The following is a 23,823-nucleotide window of genomic DNA, read 5'->3' as shown; positions in this document are numbered from 1 at the left end:
GGTTCCCTGTAACTTCACTTCTTGCAGTAAGGGAACTGCCAGAAGGCCCTCAGCGCTGGACCTCAGTGTCCGGGCTCAACAATGGGGATGGAGACGCTCCTTCAAGTGTACTGGGCCGAGGCTGCTTAGGGCTTTAAAGGTCAGCACCAACACTTTGAATTGTGCTCGGAAACGTACTGGGGGCCAATGCAGGTCTCTCAGGACCGGTGTTATATGGTCTCAGCGGCAACTCTCAGTCACCAGTCTAGCTGCCACATTCTGGATTAACTGCAGTTTCCGATTCACCTTCAAAGCTAGCCCCACGTAGAGCGCATTACAGTAGTACAAGCAGAAGATTACTAGAGCATGCTCTGGCGAGACATTCTGTGGGCAGGTAGGGTCTCAGCCTGCGTACCAGATGGAGCTGGTAGACAGCTGCCCTGGACACAGAATTGACCTGCGCCTCCATGGACAGCTGTGAGTCCAAAGTGACTCCCAGGCTGCACACCTGGTCCTTCAGGGGCACAGTTGCCCCATTCAGGACCAGGGAGTCCTCCATACCTGCCCGCTCCTTGCTCTCACAACACAGTACTTCTGTCTTGTCAAGATTCAACTTCAATCTGCCAGTGATGTCACCAGCCAAAACAATGTGACATTGGTTCTTCAATTCCTCACTGGCTGCCACATAGTTTCTGGTCTGAATTCATGGTTCCACAAATGACATGTAAAGCCCTAAGGGGCTTGGGAACTATACTTGAGTGAGCGCCTCTCTTTATATATTCCTGCTTGTGAGCTGAGATGTTCTGGGGATGTCCTGCCACTGGAAAATGCACGCTGGGTGTTAACATGTGGGTAGGCCTTTTCCACCGTGGTACCCCAGTGCCCCCCAAGAGTGGCTGACACCCATGCTACCGAAATCCAGGTGCCAGGTGAAATTTGGGCATTAGTGCTGTGTTTGATATTGTTGATCCTGTTTTATTGTATTTTCTCTGCAGTATTTTTTTAAGAAATGAGATGTTGTCATTTTATTGATTTTATTGTGATGCACCCAGGATACAAATAGCCTAAAAAAATAAATGCATGTTCTTCAGCACCTATGAAAGGTCAGACAGTCTGGTATCATTAATACTAGCAATGAGCTAGGTTTATTTTAAGGGCTATGGTAGAAGGAGGCAACTAGCAGCTCTCAGAGGCTACTTATCTTTTTTGAAATTTCTCAAAATCATATTCCTTGTCATGAAACCCATAGTAAGACACAGGCAATGGGACGTATAAGCCTTCCCCCTTTCAGTGTGAAAAGCAAGACTGTAAGTCTTCCCCTTATTTAACAGCAATTAGAAGAGGAGGTGTAAAAAAAAAAGGCCTGGAGGAAAACCAAGCTATGTTGCACTTAACTGCATGCGAGAAAATAATATTCTTTGTGGCAATGCAGCATCGCAGGGGCAATTTTCAGAAGTACCAGGAGTTGGGGGGGGGGGATTGAGCCACTGCTGGTGTGGGAGAAAGATAAACCTACCCCAGCAGCTCCTCAACTGAAAATACCGTAATGCCACTCCCCCAAAAGTGGTTTTCAGGAAGGAAGGAAGGAAGGAAGGCAGGCATCAGATTTTATTTACATGCAGTTTCATGTGTTGGGTAATTTCACCCGGACAGCATCTCTGCTGCTGTTCTTACTAGAGAAGACTGGGAGAGAATTAGTTCAAAAGACTTTTGCCTGAGTCTTGGAGTTAGCAGTTGGCATACAGAATAAGGCATATCTTGTCTCGTATGTAAATCGTTGCTGCAGATCTAGAGTTTCTGGCCCTTCAAACCCTGGTTCCATTTAAAATATGGATCTTGTTAAAAAGTAATTTTCAGCCAAGGTGCTGCACAGTGCTTATATATATATATATATATATATATATATATATATATATATATATATATATATATATATAATAGTACTCTCATTTTGACTCAAGAATATCACCATTTTATAGTTCAAATTGGGGGGAAATAAACATAGTAAATGGACAAAAGTACAAAGATTCACAAAATGATTAGTTGTATGCGTACCCCTGAGTCCCCCCAGAAAAAAGCACTTGTGCTACACAATAGATCTTATTGCTGAAATAGAGGACTAGGTAGGTAAAGGTAAAGGACCCCTGGACGGTTAAGTCCAGTCAAAAGTGACTATGGGGTTACGGCACTCATCTCACTTTCAGGCCAAGGGAGCCAGTGTTCATCCACAGATAGCTTTCCGGGTCATGTGGCCAGCATAACTAAACCACTTCTGGCACAACAGAACACCATAATGGAAACCAGAGCGCACGGAAACCTGCCACGGTGGTACCTATTTATCTACTTGCACTGGCGTGCTTTCGAACTGCTAGGTTGGCAGGAGTTGGGAAAGAGCAACGGGAGCTCACTCCGTCGTGGAGTTTCAAATAGAGGGCCACAGAGTCATGGATTGGTTGGATGCAGTGGAATGGTGGGAGGAACCAGCTGGAGAACCACCCAGGAAAGAAGGCTCAAAACCCGGGGAGAAGTGGTAGTTGGAAACATCTGAAAGGCACCAGCCTGATGAAGGCTGCTGTAAAGCTTCAAGGATCTCTGGGGAACTTTTGACTTGAATTTCCTGAGTTTTTTTATCCATGTATTTCTTTCTATTCAAGAATACATCTACACTATTTCTAAACTGGAAAAGAATCTTTGTTCTGTTATAACTTTGAGTGCAAAAATTATACTATTGAGTACTACCATGATCTTTCAGATTGCGGAGAATCACAGCTGGTAGGCTATGGGACTTCCACCCTGTTACTAACGAGTCCTCTATTTTCTGAACGTGGGCCCTGAACATGAGCGAAGGAGCTTTCAGAAGCAGATCAAAGGGTAGCAAAGCTGAAGGAATAAAAGAAGAAACTGCGTGTGAAACTATAACAAACTTTAAATGAGTACAGAAACGGCAAGAAGTATTTCCATTGTAGTTGCAGGTGTGAAATTACCTGGTCTTGGTCTGGATCCTGGCAGTCCAATATAATCTCTGTAAAACAGAAAGCATATTGATAATAATTTTTCCAACAATCCTTGTATTAGAAACTCAACGTGGTATTCTGGGTCTGGTCAGTTTCTGGGTGGGAGGTTGCTACTGAGAGGGCCTTCTCGGTAGTGGTGCCCACCCTGTGGAACACCAAAAAAGCAAATTTGCTGGGATGTTATTTTGTGAAGCTTTTTTTTAAAAAATACATGACAAATGGTTTTGGCCTTTGCAGACAAAGATTTCAGAGGTGCCCATGCAATCTTAAGTGCTGGTAAGGACATCCAGTGTGACTTCAACATCCTGGAAAATATTTCCTAATTTTGAACATTTCTAAATTCTGCGGTATTGTACAGTCACAGCTTTGGAGAACTCAAGATAAAAGCTGGCCAAAGATTTTACATTGCAAGCTTACCTTGTGTTAGTCTGTCTTTCAGAAGCGCTGAAGCTTCGTTTTATAATACCTGTAATGAAAGCACAATTGATATATTCTTAATGCTGGAAATATTTTCAGATGCCAGAAATAGATTCAGTCTCCCAACATTTTTATCCTATCATATCAACTTTTAAAAGAAACTAGTAATAAAAGATAGCTCTAAAAATAAAGTGAACCAATATGTATGCAGAGCATAATGATTCACACAGATTCTAAATATCACATTTTAATCAGACTAGTGAACCGTAAGAAAAATTCTGCTAGCTTGCCCAAACAGCTGTGTGCAAACCTACTAAATTGCTTTCATTATAAAATGCATTTCTACCCTACTCTTTCAAAAGGATTTTTCAGGCAATAAATGCCTATTTCTTTCCGTCAGTGTCTAAAGAGTCTACTGCAATTTTTACACACCTATCACTTATTGTAATCTTTTTATTATTTTTGTAACACTGATACTCAAATAGCACAATATATTATGTTTCTTTTTTATGTCCCCAAAGGAGCTGTCTTTCTGTGTCTGTTGTGTCACTGGTAGAAGTAATGTTAAAGTAAATGTATAATGTTAATGCCCTCTCCTCTATTATATCACCAATTATTTTTTTGAAATTTTGATTCTTTTCATAACCATCATTCAATTTATCAAGTACCCACTTTCTTAGTTTAAAACAACTAAAGCAATTATCATCTTTGGGTATTACCTCTCTCCATTATTTTCATATGATAACATTCTGTTGTCTTCTACTAAAGCCGCAAACTTTGCTAATTTATAGAATTTCCAGCCTTAATCTTCCAAAAAATTAATTAAAATTCAGATTTCTAAATGCAGCAGCTACTGCCAAGTATGGAATAGGCACCTTGGAAAAGAAATACAGGATCACAAGTGAAGATATACATGGGAAACAGGAATGGAAGTTTTCTGTGTGTCACTTTGAACCCATCTTATTTTAAGACCATTGCAAGAGGCTTTTGATGTCCTGGAGGCCTTAAAAAAACACCCAGGAATTATCATCTCATTGTAGAAAATGTGCAAAACCACAAGAGCCAATCTGATGCGTGTATGGTGGAAGTGCCTTAATATTAGAAATTCCGAAGTTATACCCATGTGTGGAGCTGGAGGGTGCTATCCTGCTCTCCTACTGCAGTTAACAGGTAGCTCTTACAAATTTTCAGTCCCTCTGATTTCCTATTTTATCTACCAGGTTTCCATTTGTTTGTTTGTTTGTTGCTTGCTGCACAACAACCCTGAGGTGAGTGGTCTAAGGTCACCCACCAAGCTTCATTGTTGAGTGGGGATTAGACCCCTGTCTCCCAGGTCTTAATCCAACATTCTAACCACTACACCATTCTGGCTCTGCATTAGAACATTCTATATCTAAGCGAGTGGCGCTGTGGTCTAAACCACTGAGCCTAGGGCTTGCTGATCAGAAGGTCGGCGGTTCGAATCCCCACAACAGGGTGAGCTCCCGTTGTTTGGTCCCAGCTCCTACCCACCTAGCAGTTCAAAAGCACGTCAAAGAGCATGTAGATAAATAGGTACCGCTCCAGCAGGAAGGTAAACGGCGTTTCCGTGCGCTGCTCTGGTTCGCCAGAAGCAGCTTAGTCATGCTGGCCACATGACCCAGAAGCTGTCTGCGGACAAATACCGGCTCCTTCGGCCTATAGAGTGAGAGGAGCGCTGCAACCCCAGAGTTGTCTGTGACTGGACCTAACGGCTTACCTTTACCTTTACCTATATCATTTAGTTGTTGCAGCATCACCGAACCATTCTTAAAGTCTAACAACTTCCCAATTTGGGCAATTAGAATAATCTTTACATGAAAAATGGTACCAATACAATGCCAGGTGCAGAAAATAGCAGAGAATATAAACAAACTAACAGCCTCCTACCTGGTGTGGCTTGGGAATTCTAATAAACCAAAAGATCACTACGGTTTTGAAACCAGCAATTAGAATCAGTGCAGTTGTGAAAGTTTTAGTTCAACCCATCTTGATTCAAAATGGCATCCAAACCTAGATGGAGACCTGCTCCTTGATCCCAGGAACGATCATTGAAAACTATGTTTTGGTATCTTAATATACGTCCAAATGTGTAGAGAACAAACAACTTCCCAAAATATAGAGTGGATGCAAACAAGGATCAGCAAAGGTACCTTAAATTTATCCAGTGAAAGGGCTTGCCTAACTGGAGCAGTATCAGAAAACCAACACTGACAAGCTGTAGCCCAAAACGAGAAGCCGTTGCAACCCATCGAGATAAGTAAATCAAATTAGGTTTTAAACAGAGAGCTAATCACAGATCTGGGTAGCCAAACATAATATGGAATGGATAACAGGGATGGGGAACCTGTGGCACAGAAGATATTGGTGGACTAGAACTCCCATCATCCATGACCACTTGCTGTTTCTGGGGCTGATGGGAGTTGGAATCCAAGGGCAGGAGGAGACACAAGGAATCTTACATTACGCTTTTGAAGCAGCATCCAAATACGTGGGACTGGGCACACCCTTAACTACATTGAAACACCATAAATCATTTTTCAGTTGTTTCAAAACAAGTGAGTCTGGTATGAATAATTTTGTCCACATTCTTCTAATCTGTTTTCATTATATAGACTTTGCTCAGCTGTCTTTAAAACCTAGCTTCAGTGCGAATTAGAAGGTTCTGATGTGATAGACCGGTCAGAAAGAATACATCATCACAATAGTATGATAACTAACACCTTCAGAGAACCAAGAGCACTGAGGTTCACCTCCATGTTCACAGGTTTTATTTAATGAATTCAGGGCAAGGCGCTTGATCTCATTTGTGTCCTATTGGCTGCTCTCCAAGGTAATCTAGGGCACATTGAATAAAAACAATTTCACAGCACACTCTGAGAAAAAGAGAGACGAGCTAACGAGAAAAAAATGTATCTAAAACATTTATTGTTTGGAAAGCTTCACAGTTGATTGTCAAGAGTTGTACTACTCAAAGCAGAGACGCTTAGATTTAGCAATTATTTCCCTTGGCAAATAGAAGGAAAAAAGCATTATTTTTTCTCATTCTTAGCTCTGTTCTATTTGCACTCGTTAGTTATTTTATTGTATCATAAAAACAAACAATAAACAACAGCCCCACTTTTCTTCTCCCAGAGGCAGGCACAAATTGTTCCAAGCACTTGAACATAATCCATAAAGTATGAATGAGTTGCTATTAAATTAGGCGGGGGGTGGGGACGACAACAACATATTATTTACTCATGAGCTCGAATTTAGTTTTGTCTGGAACCATTTTGTAACCTAGAGGCTGGAAATGGGACAAAAATGCCTCTGGACCTATACTGGACCATGCCGGAAGACATTGTGCCCTTCCAATATGTAATGGGGCTTACCCACTTGGTAGCACTGGCATGTGAAAAGACCTAGAAGTCAGATGTGTGTGAAATCAAGTTTTCGATATCTAGTAGACACCCAAGTAATAAAACAAGTTTTCTTACAGTGATCACAAGTTGGTTCAGGGGTGGGAGATACTGGACCATCACAAGACTCTCTCTGTGTGTGTGTGTGTGTGTGTGTGTGTTCCTTTTCCCATCCCTGAACCCCAAATTTCAGTTCAAAGGAGGAGAAGGCACATTGAAACTTGCAAATAGCAATGTATATTTTTATGGGCTAATCATGAAACATTTAGTTTAGTGCTATTGGTGCGCCCGATACTGTGGTAAATACAGAAATTCCACTGCCTGCTACCCATTAAACTTGCGGTATGTTATGGAAAACTATCAAGGATACGATAAAAATACGAGAGAGACATTGCACACACCTTTGTAAATCAAGAAAATCTTTAATAAAAAAATACTTTTTAAAAAGTCAAAAAAGGACAGTCTTACAATCTAAACAAAACTTAAGTGACACAGTTTGACAAGGGAGTATAAAGGAGGAAGGTTTTTTTAATTGCAGAAAGCAGAAGGCCATAAAAACCACCCAGTCCTACCATAACAAACTCTAGGCAATAGCATACAGTACCTAGTGGGATCCATCAATACGTCAGTGTTCATGTAAAACGCAATCTAAAATGTGTGCTTTTTCTATAATTATTTTCTGAGCCCTGCAGTGCTACAGTTCTACAAATGTTGACTAGAATTAATGAGTTTATAGGTAACTGGTGAGACCTTATTATTTTTGTCAATGTGAGTGAAGAGTCTCAAGCAAAGAGATAGGTGGCATTCAAATAATGGTTTTTTTAAATAAAAAAACTATATAGATCAATGTGGCAATTAAAACTGCATAAGCAAACACTTTATCTGTCACAACAGGTATTAGATCCACTTGATCAGACCTGACGTAAGAGAGAAAGCCGATTGCCTAAAAGGGAGCTGATACTTTCTAAAACATTATTACAAAGGTGTAAAGAGGCAGAAGCTGGCTTTAAAGGCAGTCTATTATTTCTAATTTGGGAAGATAGTTGAATTGCCATAAGTATAAATATTTTCTGTATCTAAAAAGGTGGGGAGAGAGCCAAATGTAAGATTATTAATACATCTGAAAAATGTCATTCTGAAAGGAAATTAGTGGGGGGGGGGATCCCACAAACATTAGCTTTAAGTATTCCTAATAGACATTTGTCTCCTGAGAAATCTCTATGTGGGACAAGAAGCTACAGTTAGAACTGGATATGGAACAACTGGTTGGTTTAAAATTGGGAAAGGAGTACGACAAGGCTGTATCTTGTCTCCCTGCTTATTTAACTTATATGCAGAATTCATCATGCAAAAGGCTGGACTGGATGAATCCCAAACCGGAATTAAGATTGCCGGAAGAAATATCAACAACCTCAGATATGCTGATGACACAACCTTGATGGCACAAAGTGAGGAGGAATTAAAGAAACTTTTAAGGAGGGTGAAAGAGGAGAGCGCAAAATACGGTCTGAAGCTCAACATAAAAAAACTAAGATCATGGCCACTGGTCCCTTCACCTCCTGGCAAATAGAAGGGGAAGAAATGGAGGTAGTGAGAGATTTTACTTTCTTGGGCTCCATGATCACTCCAGATGGTGACAGCAGTCCCGAAATTAAAAAAACGCCTGCTTCTTGGGAGGAAAGCAATGACAAACCTAGACAGCATCTTAAAAAGCAGAGACATCACCTTGCCGACAAAGGTCCATATAGTTAAAGCTATGGTTTTCCTAGTAGTAATGTAGGGAAGTGAGAGCTGGACCATAAAGAAGACTGACCGCCGAAGAATTGATGCTTTTGAATCATGTGATCTTTTGTGTTTTTTTAATCATGCACCCAACTTATTAAGATTCTTCCCCCAAATAGTTCCTACCACCCTGAGATGTATTCACAGTTCTCAAGCTAAGCATCCAATGGCTGCATTGGATGTAACACTAAACACAGCTACACACACCCCTCTCATTCTTCAGTACTGTTGTGAGAAAAACAGAAGCTTATGCTTGTTTTCAACTAATCACAGCTACTTGTTTCATCTGAAATAAGAACTGTGGTTAGCTTTAACAGTGATTCAGGAAAATATACCAGAATCATAAACCATGGTTTGAAGCTGGCTTATTTCCCAACATCTGGGGTTAATAACCTGTGGTCTGCATGTGACCTTCATGCTCTTTTCATGCGAGATAAAAGATCCGGCATTCCTACAACTACCGCTGGTTTTTTCCCCTCAGACTCCACCCACATTTGGCTCTGGCTCCGCCCATTATCAGTTGTGGGCCCTGACTGACTTTTCTTGTGAGCCGCTTTCCTAAATTTGCATGCTCTAAACCATAGCTACGACTAACCACTTTTAACCAAGTAAGCTCGGTAGCTGAAAACCGAAGTGAACTTTTCTGATTTTATCCTCCCATCTATATCAGCAACCAAATTCTAGACAACACTGACATCAGTTTTAACTACACAGACTTACCTGATATGTACAGTGGTACCTCGGGTTACATACGCTTCAGGTTACATACGCTTCAGGTTACATACTCCGCTAACCCATAAATAACGCTTCAGGTTAATAACTTTGCTTCAGGATAAGAACAGAAATCATGCTCTGGCGGCACAGCGGCAGCGGGAGGCCCCATTATCTAAAGTGGTGCTTCAGGTTAAGAACAGTTTCAGGTTAAGAATGGACCTCCGGAATGAATTAAGTACATAACCAGAGGTACCACTGTATATCTATCAACCGTTTTTTGTTTTTTTAAAAAGGTCTGTATTGCAGGGGCTTGGACTGGATGACCCTCATGGTCCCTTCCAACTCTACAATTCTGTGATTGCCAAACATATAATTGTTATAACGGACTCCAATAGCACACTTCACCTTTTCTATTAGGCCATAGCTCAGCTGTCAACCCTCCCTGCTGTTTCCCAATGCTATAATAAGGGAATTTCCCACAAAAAAGGGAAAGGTTGACAGCTATGTGTTGGTGTTATACTAAATGAATACTGTTTCAACATACGAAGCTTGAATTACTACGCCATTGTGAATCACGGCTCATTTGTCAAATCACAACTACATACATATTGACCAAGGTCAGCGTAACAGCTCTGCTGGTGCAAGGGCTTTCTGTGTGTGCAACAGAAGTTCCTCTTCCTCTCCTGTCCCTTGTGCAGCCTCAAAATCAGCTCAGGAGAGATGGGGGACAAACCCAAGCAGACTGAGGGGTGGGGCACGAGCGGAGGAGAAGAAATGGAAGCCTTGCTGTGCCAGAACCCCACTGGCATAGCAATGGATACAACCCTATGTTTTTAAAAGCCACACTGTCTCAACTGTGCCCTGTTTCCATTGGTTTAAATCCAATGGCAGGAAGCTTTTTTGAATCCAACCCATGGGGGAAGCTTCTCTGGATGCAACCCATTGACTCAAGTATTCCTGCAGGCATTGGAAATGAGCAGGAAAAGGATGCTACCAGAAACACAGAAGTTCAGCCTTGGAATATCTTTGCTCATATGAATTTGCTTCAAAATAAGAGCATTTCCTGTGAGCCAAAGTGCCCAATGTTGCTCTCCTTCCATCCGAGACGACTACATTTGACTCCCCTGCTGAAAACTCTAGACCAGCCATACTTCCACCTATGACTCACATACCTGTGTCAACACATGCTCAGATCCATAAGTAAAAATGTTGGTAATTAGAACTCTTGCTTAAAGGAACTTACCAAATGCTGATTCTTTAAGAGGACTTGAACTAGAATTGCTGGAATTATCTGATACGTCCAGTTCATCATCTAATTCTGAGAAGACATCTGTACATAAAAGCGGAAACAAACCTTTCTATCCAACTCCAATCAATCATTTTATTTGCATGCCACTTTTCCAAAATCAAAACCATGCTCAAAGTGCCTTGCAACATATAAAAAAATGACATAACTACAAACATAACAAAAGTAGTCATAAGCAATAAACAAAACATCAAAAAGTACACTGCCAAACGGAACAATTTCCACAGAAATCATAAGATCCAGAATAAAGATATAAAAAATAAGAGTAACAACACCACCACCACCACCAAACACCCCTGCCCAGACAATAACCCAGCATGGTGGAAGTACTAAAAATGCTCATTCATCACTACCTTTTTCTGAGTTTTCTAAAGTGCAGTTATCATCCGACAAGGTTAAATCGCAAGTTTTCTCTTCATCTTTTCCAGACGTTAGATGCGAGTTTTCAGTCAAAAGATCTGTATTTTCAGAAAATTCGCTTTTCAAACTGGCTGCTCCACTGCTACTGCTGCTAAGGCTTGATTTCTCATAATGTTCCTACAAAAGAGAACAGAAATAGTTTCCTTTGACTGTGTAGCTTTGAGAAGTACAACCTGGGTACAGTGTTCAAGCAGCACAATTAATTTCCCTCAGTTTCTTTTAAGAACCATTAAAAACTCTGCTAGCATAGAATTGTACACAAAAATAGGTGGTTCAAAACATGTTTCAGATGCGCTATATGATCTTGATTACAGATTTTAATCTGTAAGCGAATTAATTCAGCAGATAATCTTGCTGCGTAAAAGCATCTGATTTAGAGAGGTTAAGTTGTTTTTTGATCAATTTCAAATATGATTCCACATTAGCAGGTTGCTTCTGATTTGCTGCTTCTTTAGCTCCTTTTGTTGCATTTCCACAATAATAGCCTCAGCAATTTAGATCCAACTAAGTAGAGGAACGGGACACGGGTGGCGCTGTGGTCTAAACCACTGAACCTAGGGCTTGCCAATCAGAAAGTTGGCGGTTCGAATCCCCGCGACAGGGTGAGCTCCTGTTGCTCGGTCCCTGCTCCTGGCAACCTAGCAGTTTGAAAGCACGTCAAGTGCAAGTAGATAAATAGGTACCACTCTGGTGGGAAGGTAAACGCCGTTTCTGTGCGCTGCTCTGGTTCACCAGAAGCAGCTTAAGTCATGCTGGCCACATGACCCGGAAGCTGTCTGCGGAGAAACACTGGCTCCCTCGGCCTATAGAGCGAGATGAGCATGCAATCCCAGAGTCGTCTGCGACTGGACCTAATGGTCAGGGGTCCCTTTACCTTTAAGTAGAGGAACATTTGCTCTTTGTGTGTTCTAAGCCAATGACACTCCCCACTAATAGAGAGAACCAGAGTTGTAAATGAAGCTTTCACAGTCCCGAGCAATGTAAAATAGAGGGGAACATTTTGGTGGCTGCACACGTGGTGTTTCCTCTCTTCAAGCTTGGAGAGCCAGTTAGCCATATTAGATATATGGGTGCATGCTTGGAAGCCTGACAACATTATATGACACACCAGTGACAAGCATGGGAGCGGGCCAATGCACTCCTACATACACCGTATGTCTGCACTTCCAGTTGGGCAGATTGGTCCAACGGTCCCTTGCATTCACATAACGCTCTATTATATGCGACAATGTAATTGAAGGCATTTGCTTACCTGAGATAATACAGCAAGCTGGTGGTGACATGTGACTGCATTTCGATTGGCCTCCATGAAATATCTCTGGGTACGCCTCCTCTCGCGTTCCAATTTCCTCTCCAAGACAAGCTGGGAGGTTGATAAGCAGTCTAAATACTTCATCATCACATTTGGTATCAAGGAACTGACCTCTACAATGTCAGGGCGACTCTCTGCATCCGGGGTCAAGCACCTATGGGGGGGATCCATTATTTAAACACTCTGTGATGGTGACTGGCTGCTTACCTGTAGCTGTAGTTCTTCGAGTGGTCACCTGTGCATATGCATTCTGCATTCTGTGTATTTTTTAAAAAAAAATCTAAAGGAAATCAACATTTTGTTTATTCACCGCTGTCAAACTCTAAAGGATGTTGCTTATTTCTTTGCTTTGTACAGATTTCTTTTTGTGCTACGAATTCAGGAATAATTTTCATTTTAGGAATGCCCATAAAAATAATTACCAGGCTCATTTTAAAATGATCTCTCATAATTAAATCCACCGTCGTGTTTCCATTCTTGCACTTTTAAAGCTCATGCCTATCTTCTTCTGTGTTGCTATCTGTTTATGTCTTAGGTTAGAACGATGTCAATTGTCAGCAAAGTGATTATTGTGATAATCTGAATGGCATCTCTAGCAAATTACAGCAACTCTGCCAAAGGCAGACAGAAGAACCTTGCTCATATAGGTACATAAAAGCAAAAATGCAGCATGGAAAAGATCAGGTCCTTTGCTTGTGCTAACAGCCAAAGTTTGATCAAGTTCCAATAGGTAAAGGAAATGGTAAAGGACCCCTGGATGGTTAAGTCCACTCAAAGGTGGCTATGGGGTTGCGGCACTCATCTCACTTTCAGGCCGAAGGAGCCGGCATTTGTCCACAGCTTTCCTGGTCATGTGGTCAGTAGGACTAAACAGCTTCTGGAACAACGTGACGTAAGCCAGAGCACACGGAAATGCCATTTACCTTCCCAATGCAGCGGTACCTATTTATCAGCTTGCACTGGTGTGCTTTCGAACTTCTAGGTTGGCAGAAGCTGGGACAGAGCAACGGGAGCTCATCCCAAGAGGCTCAGTGGTTTAGACCACAGCGCCACCTGCGTCCCTCAAGTTTAATAATAATAATAATAATAATAATAATAATAATAGTAGTAGTAGTAGTAGTAGTAGTAGTAAATTTATACCCCGCCCATCTGGCTGGCTTTCCCCAGCCACTCTAGGCAGCTCACAACAGGATATTAAAAAAACAAAAAAACATCAAACATTAAAAACTTCCCTAATCAGGGCTGCAGTCAGATAGTTGTTTATTTCCTTGATGGGAGGGCGTTTCACAGGGTGGGTACCTGTGGTGGTTTCTGGTTAACACAGGGTTAACAGTCCACAGGATGTGACATTCTACACTGGGTGCTCCGCCCACAAATGGGTGTTTCCTTGTCTGTATTATAAATTTTTTCTTGTCCGGAAAGAAGGCAACATGGAGGAAAGGACTCCGGGTTTTGTGTACAGTTATGCTTTGTAATAAACACTTTAGTTAGAGCATCTGTCTCAAGAAGCCTTTATTGAGACACACTTCAGACATCAGTTTCTGCTGCGTTTACATTCTGCTAATTAGCCAGTTGGAGCTGAAGACTAAAAAGACTGGGAAGTGTGCCGGGCGAGAGATTTACGACTGTTATCTTCAGCCGTGCCGTGAAGAGATTGTTGCTACCCTCCGGTCGATGGAAAGCGTCCAGAGTACCACTACTGAGAAGGCCCTCTGCCTGGTTCCCTGTAACCTCACTTCTTGCAGTGAGGGAACCGCCAGAAGGCCCTCGGAGCTGGATCTCAGTGTCTGGGCTGAACGATGGGGTGGAGGCACTCCTTCAGGTATACTGGGCTGAGGCCGTTTAGGGCTTTAAAGCTCAGCACCAACACTTTGAATTGTGCTCGGAAACGTACTGGGAGCCAATGTAGGTCTTTCAAGACCGGTGTTATGTGGTCTCAGCAGTTCTTGAGAGAGAACTAATTATCAATACAACTAATTCTTCATGTTAGTCCAATGAAGCAAGGATTCTGTAGCGGCCAGGCTGGGGAAGTGAAGTAAGATGCATCAAGCTGTCAGGGAACTGGGATATGAGGGGTGGGAGATTCAGGGTAAGTAGCCAGAGGTCCAGCTCTGAAGCCATACTTAGATTGACATCATTTACACTTGTCCCACTGTGCTGAATTCCATTTAGAAAATGGAAGATGCTGAATTCCATTTAGGAAAAAAAATGACCATTCAGGACCATCAAGAGAATGAGGATGAACAATGGAATAGCCAGGAACCAATTTTATTTGTCTCAAATTTACATTTTTATATTACACAAATTAATGGAGAATAAAGCTCTCAATGACTCCTAGTCATGAAGGACTTATACTACCTCCATGATTGGAGGCACCATGACTCTGAATACTAGTCTCTGGGGCGAAACAGCAAAAGAGAGGTTATTTCTGTATTTCTTGCTTGTGGGCAGGAAATACGTTTAGGCAGGAAATACCATATGTTTGGTTACTGTAGGAAACAAGGTGCTGCACTCTTTGGGCTTCGGTCTAATCCAGCAGGACTTAACACAGCATGTAAGGAACATATCAGACAGAATTCTTCCCTTGTAGGTTCAGTTTTAAACTGAAGCTGGGTAATCGCTCAGTGGAAGGTGAACAGAAATCACAAAAAAAATCAGAAAGGGTATTTTTCTTCTTTGTATATTATTATGTTATGAACTTTTTGGTAATCATAATTTGGAGATTTGTACTGATGATAATCAACATGTATTCATGGAAAGCAATCCCAATTAGCTAGTTCCACGCCCACCCGCCCCAATTTTGCCTGAGCACATCTGGGCTCCACACTATATTGTATGAATTTTATGCTTCTCTGTATACTGGGTGCAGCTCAACAGTGCTTGAAGTCTACATCCTTGAGGAAAAACAAGACATGCCACCGGAAATGCAGGAATGCTTCTCCATTTTATTTACCAGTATGTATTTATTTCGATAAAACAGCTGGAAGGACCCTTGCTTTGGATGGGTGACAGCAAAGGGGAGAGCATCACAGACTTAATTCAAGCTGCCCCCTAGGTATCTAGAGAAGAGGAGGAGGAGGAGGAGGAGGAGTTTGGATTTGATATCCTGCTTTATCACTACCTGAAGGAGTCTCAAAGTGGCTAACATTCTCCTTTCCCTTCCTCCCACACAACAAACACTCTGTGAGGTGAGTGAGGCTGAGAGACTTCAGAGAAGTGTGACTAGCCCAAGGTCACCCAGCAGCTGCATGTGGAGGAGCAGAGAATCGAACCCGGTTCACCAGATTACGAGTCTACCACTCTTAACCACTACACCACACTGGCATACAGGCACCCATATACTTAAGGTGATTTTAAAGCAGTTTTCATGACAGAGCAAATATGATAGTATTCCCTTGAAAAAGACCTATCTGAGAACTTTCTAATCCCTAGTTTTCTTTTCTCCATGGAAAAACAGATGGGGGCGGGAGTCCCAATCCAAATTAGGGGCCACACAGCTGCTTTTACCAAAATAGAGGAAAAGAATAATCAGACATGTATCCCTGCATCTTCAGAGTCACAGCTAGGTTGGCCTGCAGTATTCTCAACAACAATGGCAATAACAATGTTGTGGGAGCAGAAGGAATGTACCTGATAAACCAAAGAATTGCCTTCTATTCAATTTTAGTATGATGGAGGAATCGGTCCTGGGGCAGCATAAACACCAGCCAAATTATGGCATGAGATTTAGCTTATAGACAAATAAAGAATGACAAAATATTGCAGTGCCTCTTCCGCCCTCCTAGCTGGAATGTTCCTGTTTAGAGTTATAGCCAGTCATTCATTCCCTCCAAGCAGGGCATCCCACCAAATTTTCCATTTTTATTTTCCAGTTTTAATAAGATCCCCCCCCACTTGTACAATACTTGGGGTTTCCATAAGCATGTTGATCCCTCCCATCTTGCTTCTCAGGACTCCTGTTTTGACTTCAATCCAGTCTGCACTCACCACCTCCGTATGTTATATGTTACTGGAGAGGTTAATGTCAGGGGGTACCAGACATGTAGCCAGCAATACACAGCTCCAATTGTGTTTCACTGTGCACAACAAGCTTTATTCCTATCTAAACTGGCTTCTTTATTGCTTTGTACATTTAGAAATGTCACAAGAAATTACAGGTTCAAGGCATTACTCAATTTCCCTCCCCCCACTACCATCACCTACTTTGACTGGCAAAATTTTCAGTGGCATCTCACATTTTAAAATTGTACTATTAGCTCTGTGGCCACATATCCTCTTTACACTTAGAGTAAAAGGAACCTTTCCAAAAGACACTTACTTTTTAATGACCGCTGAAACCTTTTCAGAATAGGCGCCCTCTGGGACTGGCTCATAGGCAGATTCAACTATCTGCAAAATAAATGAATACTTTGCTGCCAACAGGAGAAAAATATCATGTTATGGATAAACTAGGTTTCAATCTTCACAATGCCCTTGTGGCATGTTTATACAATGAATTTAACTCATACACACGTATCACACTCAAAAATATACAAAGCAATATCCATGCAGAAAGTTCATCCAAAATTCACCACAAACACTAATGGTGATCCTGCCTTAATTCATATATTTTTAAGCTGTTAAGCCAGTTTATATGTCCACAAACAGAAAAGCGGGATACAACTAATAAATCAAATCTAAACAAAATAAAAAATAAAAAATCCTTCCAGTAGCACCTTAGAGACCAACTAAGTTTGTTCTTGGTATGAGCTTTCGTGTGCATGCACACTTCTTCAGATTTTTTGTTTTGACTATGGCAAACCAACACAGCTACCTACCTGTAAATCAAATCTAGTCAATCGGGAATTTCATGACTGAGACCTGCCAATTTCTCTACTGAGTACCTTTGATTTTCAGTAAAATTTATTCTTTATAGAAACTTTTTAAGAACTTGCTTGATTTTGAAGCCCCTGAAATTTGCAGAGTCTTTTTGCTGGTCTAGACTTTGAGGGATTGCAAATATCCCCCAAAAGTGAACACGTTATAAAGTTCAGTTATAATTATAGTAAACGATGTGATTGCTTGATGTGAAATGTGTCTCAATTTAAGGAGATGGATGTGGGGAGAAAGACATAATAAGACCTATCTGTGAATATAATGTGTCAGAGTCAGGGCAGGGCAGCAGGAAGATCCTTCATAACCTTAATCCAACACTAAGGAGTTAGGCTCATTTCCTAGTCTATACCAATAACAGCAACCATCAGAACTGGTTCTCTGGTACTGCTGTAATGTCCATGTGCGATGAGGAAATGCTGCATAAAGAACATTTTTATTTCAAAGGCAGAAGGGAAGGAGCATTCATAAAAGTGCATGAACACGCAAAGGTAAATGGCTTCAACTAGCAAACCTGCATACTTTAGTTGCTAAGGAGAGCATGTTGGTGCTGTAAAATGGAGGGTTGAGAGTTGCCATCTGGTAAAGGACGCATCCTGCAGCCCAGACATCAGCCTTCTCACCATATGGCTCGCTCTTCACAACTTCAGGGCTAGGCAAATAAAAGCAAAATTCGAAAAATCCGTAACGGAGATAGAAGAGGTCACAATATTATATTCAGGGAAGAGGCTACTACCTGCCTCACAAATGCATCTTTAGGGGAAAATACTAAACAATTCAGAGTTTTCAGAAGGTATCGTTTATGAATGCTTACAACACAAAACGTGATAACTGTATCTGAGGCTGTGTGCTTACATGTTCATATCTGCCTAAACAGATGCAATCCCCCCCAAAAAATCCCTATTTTTTAAATCATCCAGATGGTATTGCAGTATTAAATAAATTGGACTCCGCTACAATTTCCTTACATGTGTAAGACATAGCCATGATCCACCCCACTAATCCTTGTGTAAGACATAGCCATGATCCACCCCCACTAATCCATCTCCACCCCACTAATCCTCTAGTCTGCCCACTTTACTACTCTCTCAGCAAATCTCTACCATAGACATAGGATTAAATAACCTCCAGGAGACTAATTACCCAAGTCCAAATTTACCCACTAAGAGGTCTTTATTCCTATTTGTAGGAAATACTGCCTTAACTTCATGCAAGAGGTTGGAACTGATGATCTTCAGATGCATTCCACTTCTGTATTTATTGCTTTCCAGTCAATATCACAAATGCAAATCAATCATTTTTTCCTCCCCCTCCGATCTTTGGCCAAGCTAATGTAATTTAGTCAACTGAAGCCTTCAATCAGTCATTCTTTTCCACCAGCCAATGCCTTTTAAATCAAATAATGCATGATTTATGTTCATCCCTCCTCCCTAAAATCTTTTTTATCAGAATTATTCACATAATTCACATTTCATCTACTTCACTCACCATTTAAAAAACAGTTTGAAAATTGACAAAGTACTCATTGATGCCTGTCATGTGCCTGTCTCACAAATTCTAAGGGTTCCCCCCTCCCTTCTCCTTCTCCTCCCCCACCCCATACAAAAGGTTCAGAGAGGCAAGCTAATTAAGGATGGTACTGCTATGATCTGTGCTTGGCAAACTGGAGAGATACAGCTGGCTTTGCTTTCCATAAGGAACATATGGCAATTAAGTTACATGAAATGTACCCTTACAAAAACAAGCAGGGGGGGGGGAGCAGGAAGCGAGCGAGAGAAGAGTAATACCTTTATTATGACCAACTAAGACAGATATTTAACAGTGAAAAAATGTTCAGGTCTCCAAAAAATTCTTCTGGAAGCTGAGCTGACCTGAGCATGGTGTCCTGAGAGGTACTGGAACAGACACACAATAATGTCCGTCCCTCCTCCCTTTGAAAAATAAAATCTAGCGTTTAACCAGTGGCATAGCATGGGTTGCCAGTGCCTTGGGCAGTGCAGAGAAGGGGTGGGAGAGAGGGGAATGGACAGAGTACACCTGTGCATTCAACTGCTTAAGGCAGAGATTTTCAACTTTTTTGAGTCCACGGCTCCCTTGACCAACTACATCCTTTCTGAGGCACCCCTGTGGGGATCAGGAGCCCGGTTATGTCACCCCTTGCCTGCAGAGCTGGCAGCCTCTCACCCTTTTTTTTAGCACACTCCCTTCTGGAGTGTTCCTTCAGCCTCCTTTCCTTGGGAGTTGCTGCTGCCCCTGGTCTCTGAGCTGCCTCCCATCCCCGTCCCAAAGAGAGGTGCCTCCTCACACTGCCCCACAGCAGCCTGGGACTTCTGTCCATTCCCAACTGCAAGGGTTGGCAGGCTGGGCTCCCTTGCCCGCTTGCTTACTCCAAGGCCACTTCAGCTCCTGGCAACCAGCACCCCTGGGCAGCCCCAGAGGCACCATTTGCATGGGCAGCTTGTAGCCAGGGCTGCTGCAACAAACAGCTGTGGGAGGCAGAGACACAAGAGGGCATAAGAGGAGGGAGGGCAAGAAAGAGGGACAGAGGCCAGTGTTACCCGCAGCACCCATGACCATCATTCAAGGCACCTCAGTGTGCCATGGCCTAGGACCCTCATACCTACGGGACTGCCTCTCCTGGTACGCCCCGTAGAGGACCTTAAGGTCCATAAATAACAGCACTTTGGAGGTCCCAAGCCTCAAGGAGGTTAGATTGGTTTCAACTAGGGCCAGGGCCTTTTCAGCACTGGCCCCGACGTGGTGGAACGCTCTGTCACAAGAGACTAGGGCCCTGTGGGATTTGACATCTTTCCGCAGGGCCTGCAAGACGGAGCTGTTCTGCCTGGTCTTCGGCTTAGACTCACTCTGACCCCTTATATGGTGTTTGATATATAAATTTTTCCCTTGGCTTTTTTGCTGGCCCATGTAGGACCAGCATGGATAGCTGGCTCAGGTGAATACCTGATGTTACCTCCCTTTATGGTCTTGATTTATGGGCTACTACTAAAATGAGGCTGCATTTTAAGCAGTATTTTAATTAACTGTTTGTTTGTTTGTTTGTTTTTGTTGTTTTTGTTTTTCTATTATGTTTTATTGAAATTCATATTTGGTGTTAGCCGTCCTGAGCGCAGCCCTGGCCGGGGAATGCGGGGTATAAATAAATATTATTATTATTATTATTATTATTATTATTATTATTATTTACACTGGTTTTAAACCACTGGCTTGAGGCATCTGCGTCACTCAGGAGATTGCAGTCGCAGAGATAAGAAAAGAAGAGTCGTTCCATTGCCTGGAGAGGTCACTACCTGGTTCGCATGGAGAAGCCGTTTTCAATGCAGCCCAGCGACGGAAGTGCGTGGCTGTTTTGAGGCAGCACCAGGTGTCAAAATTTTGCACCCCTAACAAATTTTGTGCCCCGGGCAACCGCTCCTTTGGTGCCCCCCCCCCAGTACACCACTGCGGTTAGCTTCATCTCCAGCAATAACTGAAACTTGTGAGGCAGGGACAGAAATAAAGGGAAACGTGGTAGTCTTTTCAGCTCTCAAAGCTGGAAATTATATTAAATTTAGGTGGTGTACTAGGTAAAGAGTCAATCCAAGCATTCGCAGCCAGCAGGGTGGCATGGGTGGGGCTGTGTCGCTCTCCTGATTTCCCAACGCTGTGTGTCCCTGCTGCTTACTGAGAAGGGTAAGGCACTGGGGAACTCGGCATGGAGTGAACACAGAAATTAGGAGCACCAGATTTGCTCCACTGCTGGGTGAACACCATGCCAAATTCTCTGCTGCCTTGCTTATCCCCCTCTCAGTAAGCAGCAGTTATATGCAGTGTTGGAAAACCAGGAGAGCAACACAGCTGCACTGCACCGCCAGCTGGTAGTGAATGCCACCCAAATGAGATAGTATTACCTCAAGACTGGAGGGACAATATTAACCCAATAGTTGCAGTCAGGGCCTTTCTTTCTTTTTCAGCCAGAACTTGCCGGAACTCAGTTCCAGCACCTCTCAGGTGGGCCCCATTGGCATTCTAAGAGAACAAGGGAGGTGTCCATGTTGAGTTATGGTACCTCTTTTTCTAGAAAAATAACACCAGTTGCAGTCAAACTCTATCTTCATACGACAGAAAATAGTCTTTAGCTTTAAGAGCTTCTTCTCCTGAGTGACCAGAATCACTATTCTACACACACACACACACACACACACACAAGTAAATCACTTGTAGCCTTACGGTCCCATTAGGAAAGAAGCCACAATAGGGAATAGCTTAATTCGGACCGACTGAAATGTCCCCAAATAGTAAGCAAACTTTTGAGTTCTCCGGAACAAAGGAGAGAGGATTCTTCAGCGACTGAAGACCTGAAAGCTGAGAGTTCGGATTTTGAGTGGCAGACAGTAACTACCTGTGGAGAAAAGCTGTGTCAACCTACATCCAAAATTAAAGAAGCACCTCCAGAATTCAGGTGGTGGTGGGGTCTTTACAGTGTGAAAACTCTGTACTGAAAGGTGATGTTTAGCTCTGGTGTTGCCATTCCACAAATCTGCGGGCCGAGTGGGACCCGCATGGTGGGACTGAATTTAGTTATAGAATTCTGCACAACAGCAAAGTGGCTTTAGCCAAGAAGCGTGTGATTAACATATGAATTAGGTGTTGGGTATTTAAGTCAATTGGATTTCAAAGATGCTATATTCACGGTAATTGCAATATTTGCTTTTAAGCTTTCAGCCCAGCACCTTGTATTCAAGCAGGGCGATACCCACTTCACTAGTATTCTGGTGAAGTTAGATTAGCATATCCTTTGCTAAACAAATAGTTACAGCAAGAACAAAGCCAGATTAGTTGGACATTTTTCAATTTCATTCTTTTCATTTTCTCTAGACAGACCGAGCCGTGCTCTGTGTTTTCTCTGAAAGGACTCCGCATCTGCTCCTCTTACGCAGAAATCACATTTTTTTTTATTTAATAACAAATCTTCTTGAATGCTAAACTCAATCTTAAAATGAGTTTGGCAGTTGAACAAAAAAAAATTACAGCACCACAGAAGATAATTTAATATTCCAAGTATTTTGTTATGGAATCCACGTTTATGAAAATGACTTGGAAATACAGAAGAATGTATATATGTAGTACAAATTACAGAAAGATAGAAAATAAGTTGATATCCTTGGAAAGCTATGTCATAATGCTATTTATAGAATGGGATTTTTTTTTCTTACTGATTTGTTTTCATGGAAACCATCATTCTTTAGGCTTAAGCCTTTCCAATTTTATTCTGTTAATATTTTATTACAATATTTACATAAGTTTCAATTTTAATAAGACTGTGGAGACAGGTTTCCTCCCTGCTAGATTCCTGATGAGCTAACTGATAGTATGTAACTTGTTTTCAGACTGTCTTACAAGAGATGCTCAATGGTACAGGATTAGCTTGTGTAAATATTAGTTTTCTATGGACGATTCTTTGTGCAAAGGTCATAATAAAAGCAATTACTGTGGGGGGTGATATACTGATGATATTAGAGGATTTTGTAAGGCAGGGAAAGTTTTAAGGCTGAAATGGGCTAAGTCCAGATTGAACAGCCTGTGTCGAAGAGTTCAGCCTTCCAAGGAAGAGCTTCCTATCAGAAAGTATACTTCAAATGGATAAAACACACATCCTAGACTTGGCTCAGAGACTTCTAAAGAACCCCTCTTCTCGTGTCTTCTGTTAACTCAACATGTAGTTCTGCCTCTATTTTTTTCTTCTTTTTTTGCTGTTATTTACCTACCTGGTCCTTGAGATCATCTTCTGAGGCCCTCCTTTGTGTGCCTCCTCCTCGAGAGGGTGGCAACAAAAGAACGGGACCTTCTCTGCAGTGGCTCCCCATCTATGGAATGCTCTCCCCAGGAAAGTTCGCCTGGCACCTTCATTATACACCTTTAAGCGCCAGGCAAAAACGTTCCTTTATAACCAGGCCTTTGGTTGATCTTATTGATATCCAACACCCTTTTAGAATGTGGCTTTTTTGGTGTAATATTACACCAGTAAAATTAGCTAAAATGTATAAAGTGAGTAATAAATGCTGGAAATGTAAAGAGAAAGAGGGAACGTTTCATCATATGTGATGGAAATGTAAGAAGGTGAAAGGCTTCTGGGAAATGATATATAATGAGATGAAAAAAGTGTTGAAATATACATTTATAAAGAAACCAGAAGCATTTTTGCTTGGAATTGTAGGAAAAGAGATTAATAGACAAGATAAAAAACTGTTCCTATATGCAACAACAGCAGCAAGAATGTTATTGGCACAGAAATGGAAGCAAGAAGAATTACCGACAATGGAAGAATGGCAGACAAAATTGATGGACTATGCAGAATTAGATAAGATGACAGGAAGAGTTCGAAACCGGTGGGACCAGGAATTCCTGAAGGACTGGACTAAGTTTGAGAAATATTTGAAAGACAATTGTAAACAACAAATCACACTAATAGGCCTTCAAGAAGTTTTGTAAGGTTAAATTTAGGAAATATTATGGAAATAATTTTGGATGGTAATAATTGTTGTGATAAAAAAATAATAGTGAAGTTGGAAACACAATAAGAAATTAGAA

The 23,823-nt window shown here is 41.8% G+C and overlaps 1 protein-coding gene across 6 annotated transcripts in view; it reads right to left on the bottom strand.

Moving 5' to 3' along the window:
- Window positions 1–23,823, bottom strand: part of NEK10 (NIMA related kinase 10) — a 107,611-nt gene that overhangs the window by 28,716 nt on the left and 55,072 nt on the right. For 4 of the 6 annotated variants that reach the window (XM_033165626.1, XM_033165628.1, XM_033165625.1 and 1 more), the window contains 8 exons: window positions 17,758–17,887; window positions 16,682–16,752; window positions 12,304–12,517; window positions 10,985–11,168; window positions 10,569–10,655; window positions 3,411–3,459; window positions 2,964–3,001; window positions 2,719–2,859 (listed from right to left, as the gene is read on the bottom strand). In XM_033165626.1, the coding sequence (XP_033021517.1) occupies window positions 2,719–2,859; window positions 2,964–3,001; window positions 3,411–3,459; window positions 10,569–10,655; window positions 10,985–11,168; window positions 12,304–12,517; window positions 16,682–16,752; window positions 17,758–17,887 (914 nt within the window). Of the gene's footprint in view, window positions 1–2,718; window positions 2,860–2,963; window positions 3,002–3,410; window positions 3,460–10,568; window positions 10,656–10,984; window positions 11,169–12,303; window positions 12,518–16,681; window positions 16,753–17,749; window positions 17,888–23,823 lie in introns of those variants that run through there. The other 2 variants (XM_033165627.1, XR_004427675.1) reach the window with 2 other exon arrangements.

Source organism: Lacerta agilis, chromosome 12, assembly GCF_009819535.1.
Source record: "Lacerta agilis isolate rLacAgi1 chromosome 12, rLacAgi1.pri, whole genome shotgun sequence".
In the NCBI taxonomy this organism is placed as follows: Eukaryota; Metazoa; Chordata; class Lepidosauria; order Squamata; family Lacertidae; genus Lacerta; species Lacerta agilis.
The sequence above is the reverse complement of the archived record's forward strand: the minus strand, read 5'-3'. Positions and strand labels throughout refer to the sequence as shown.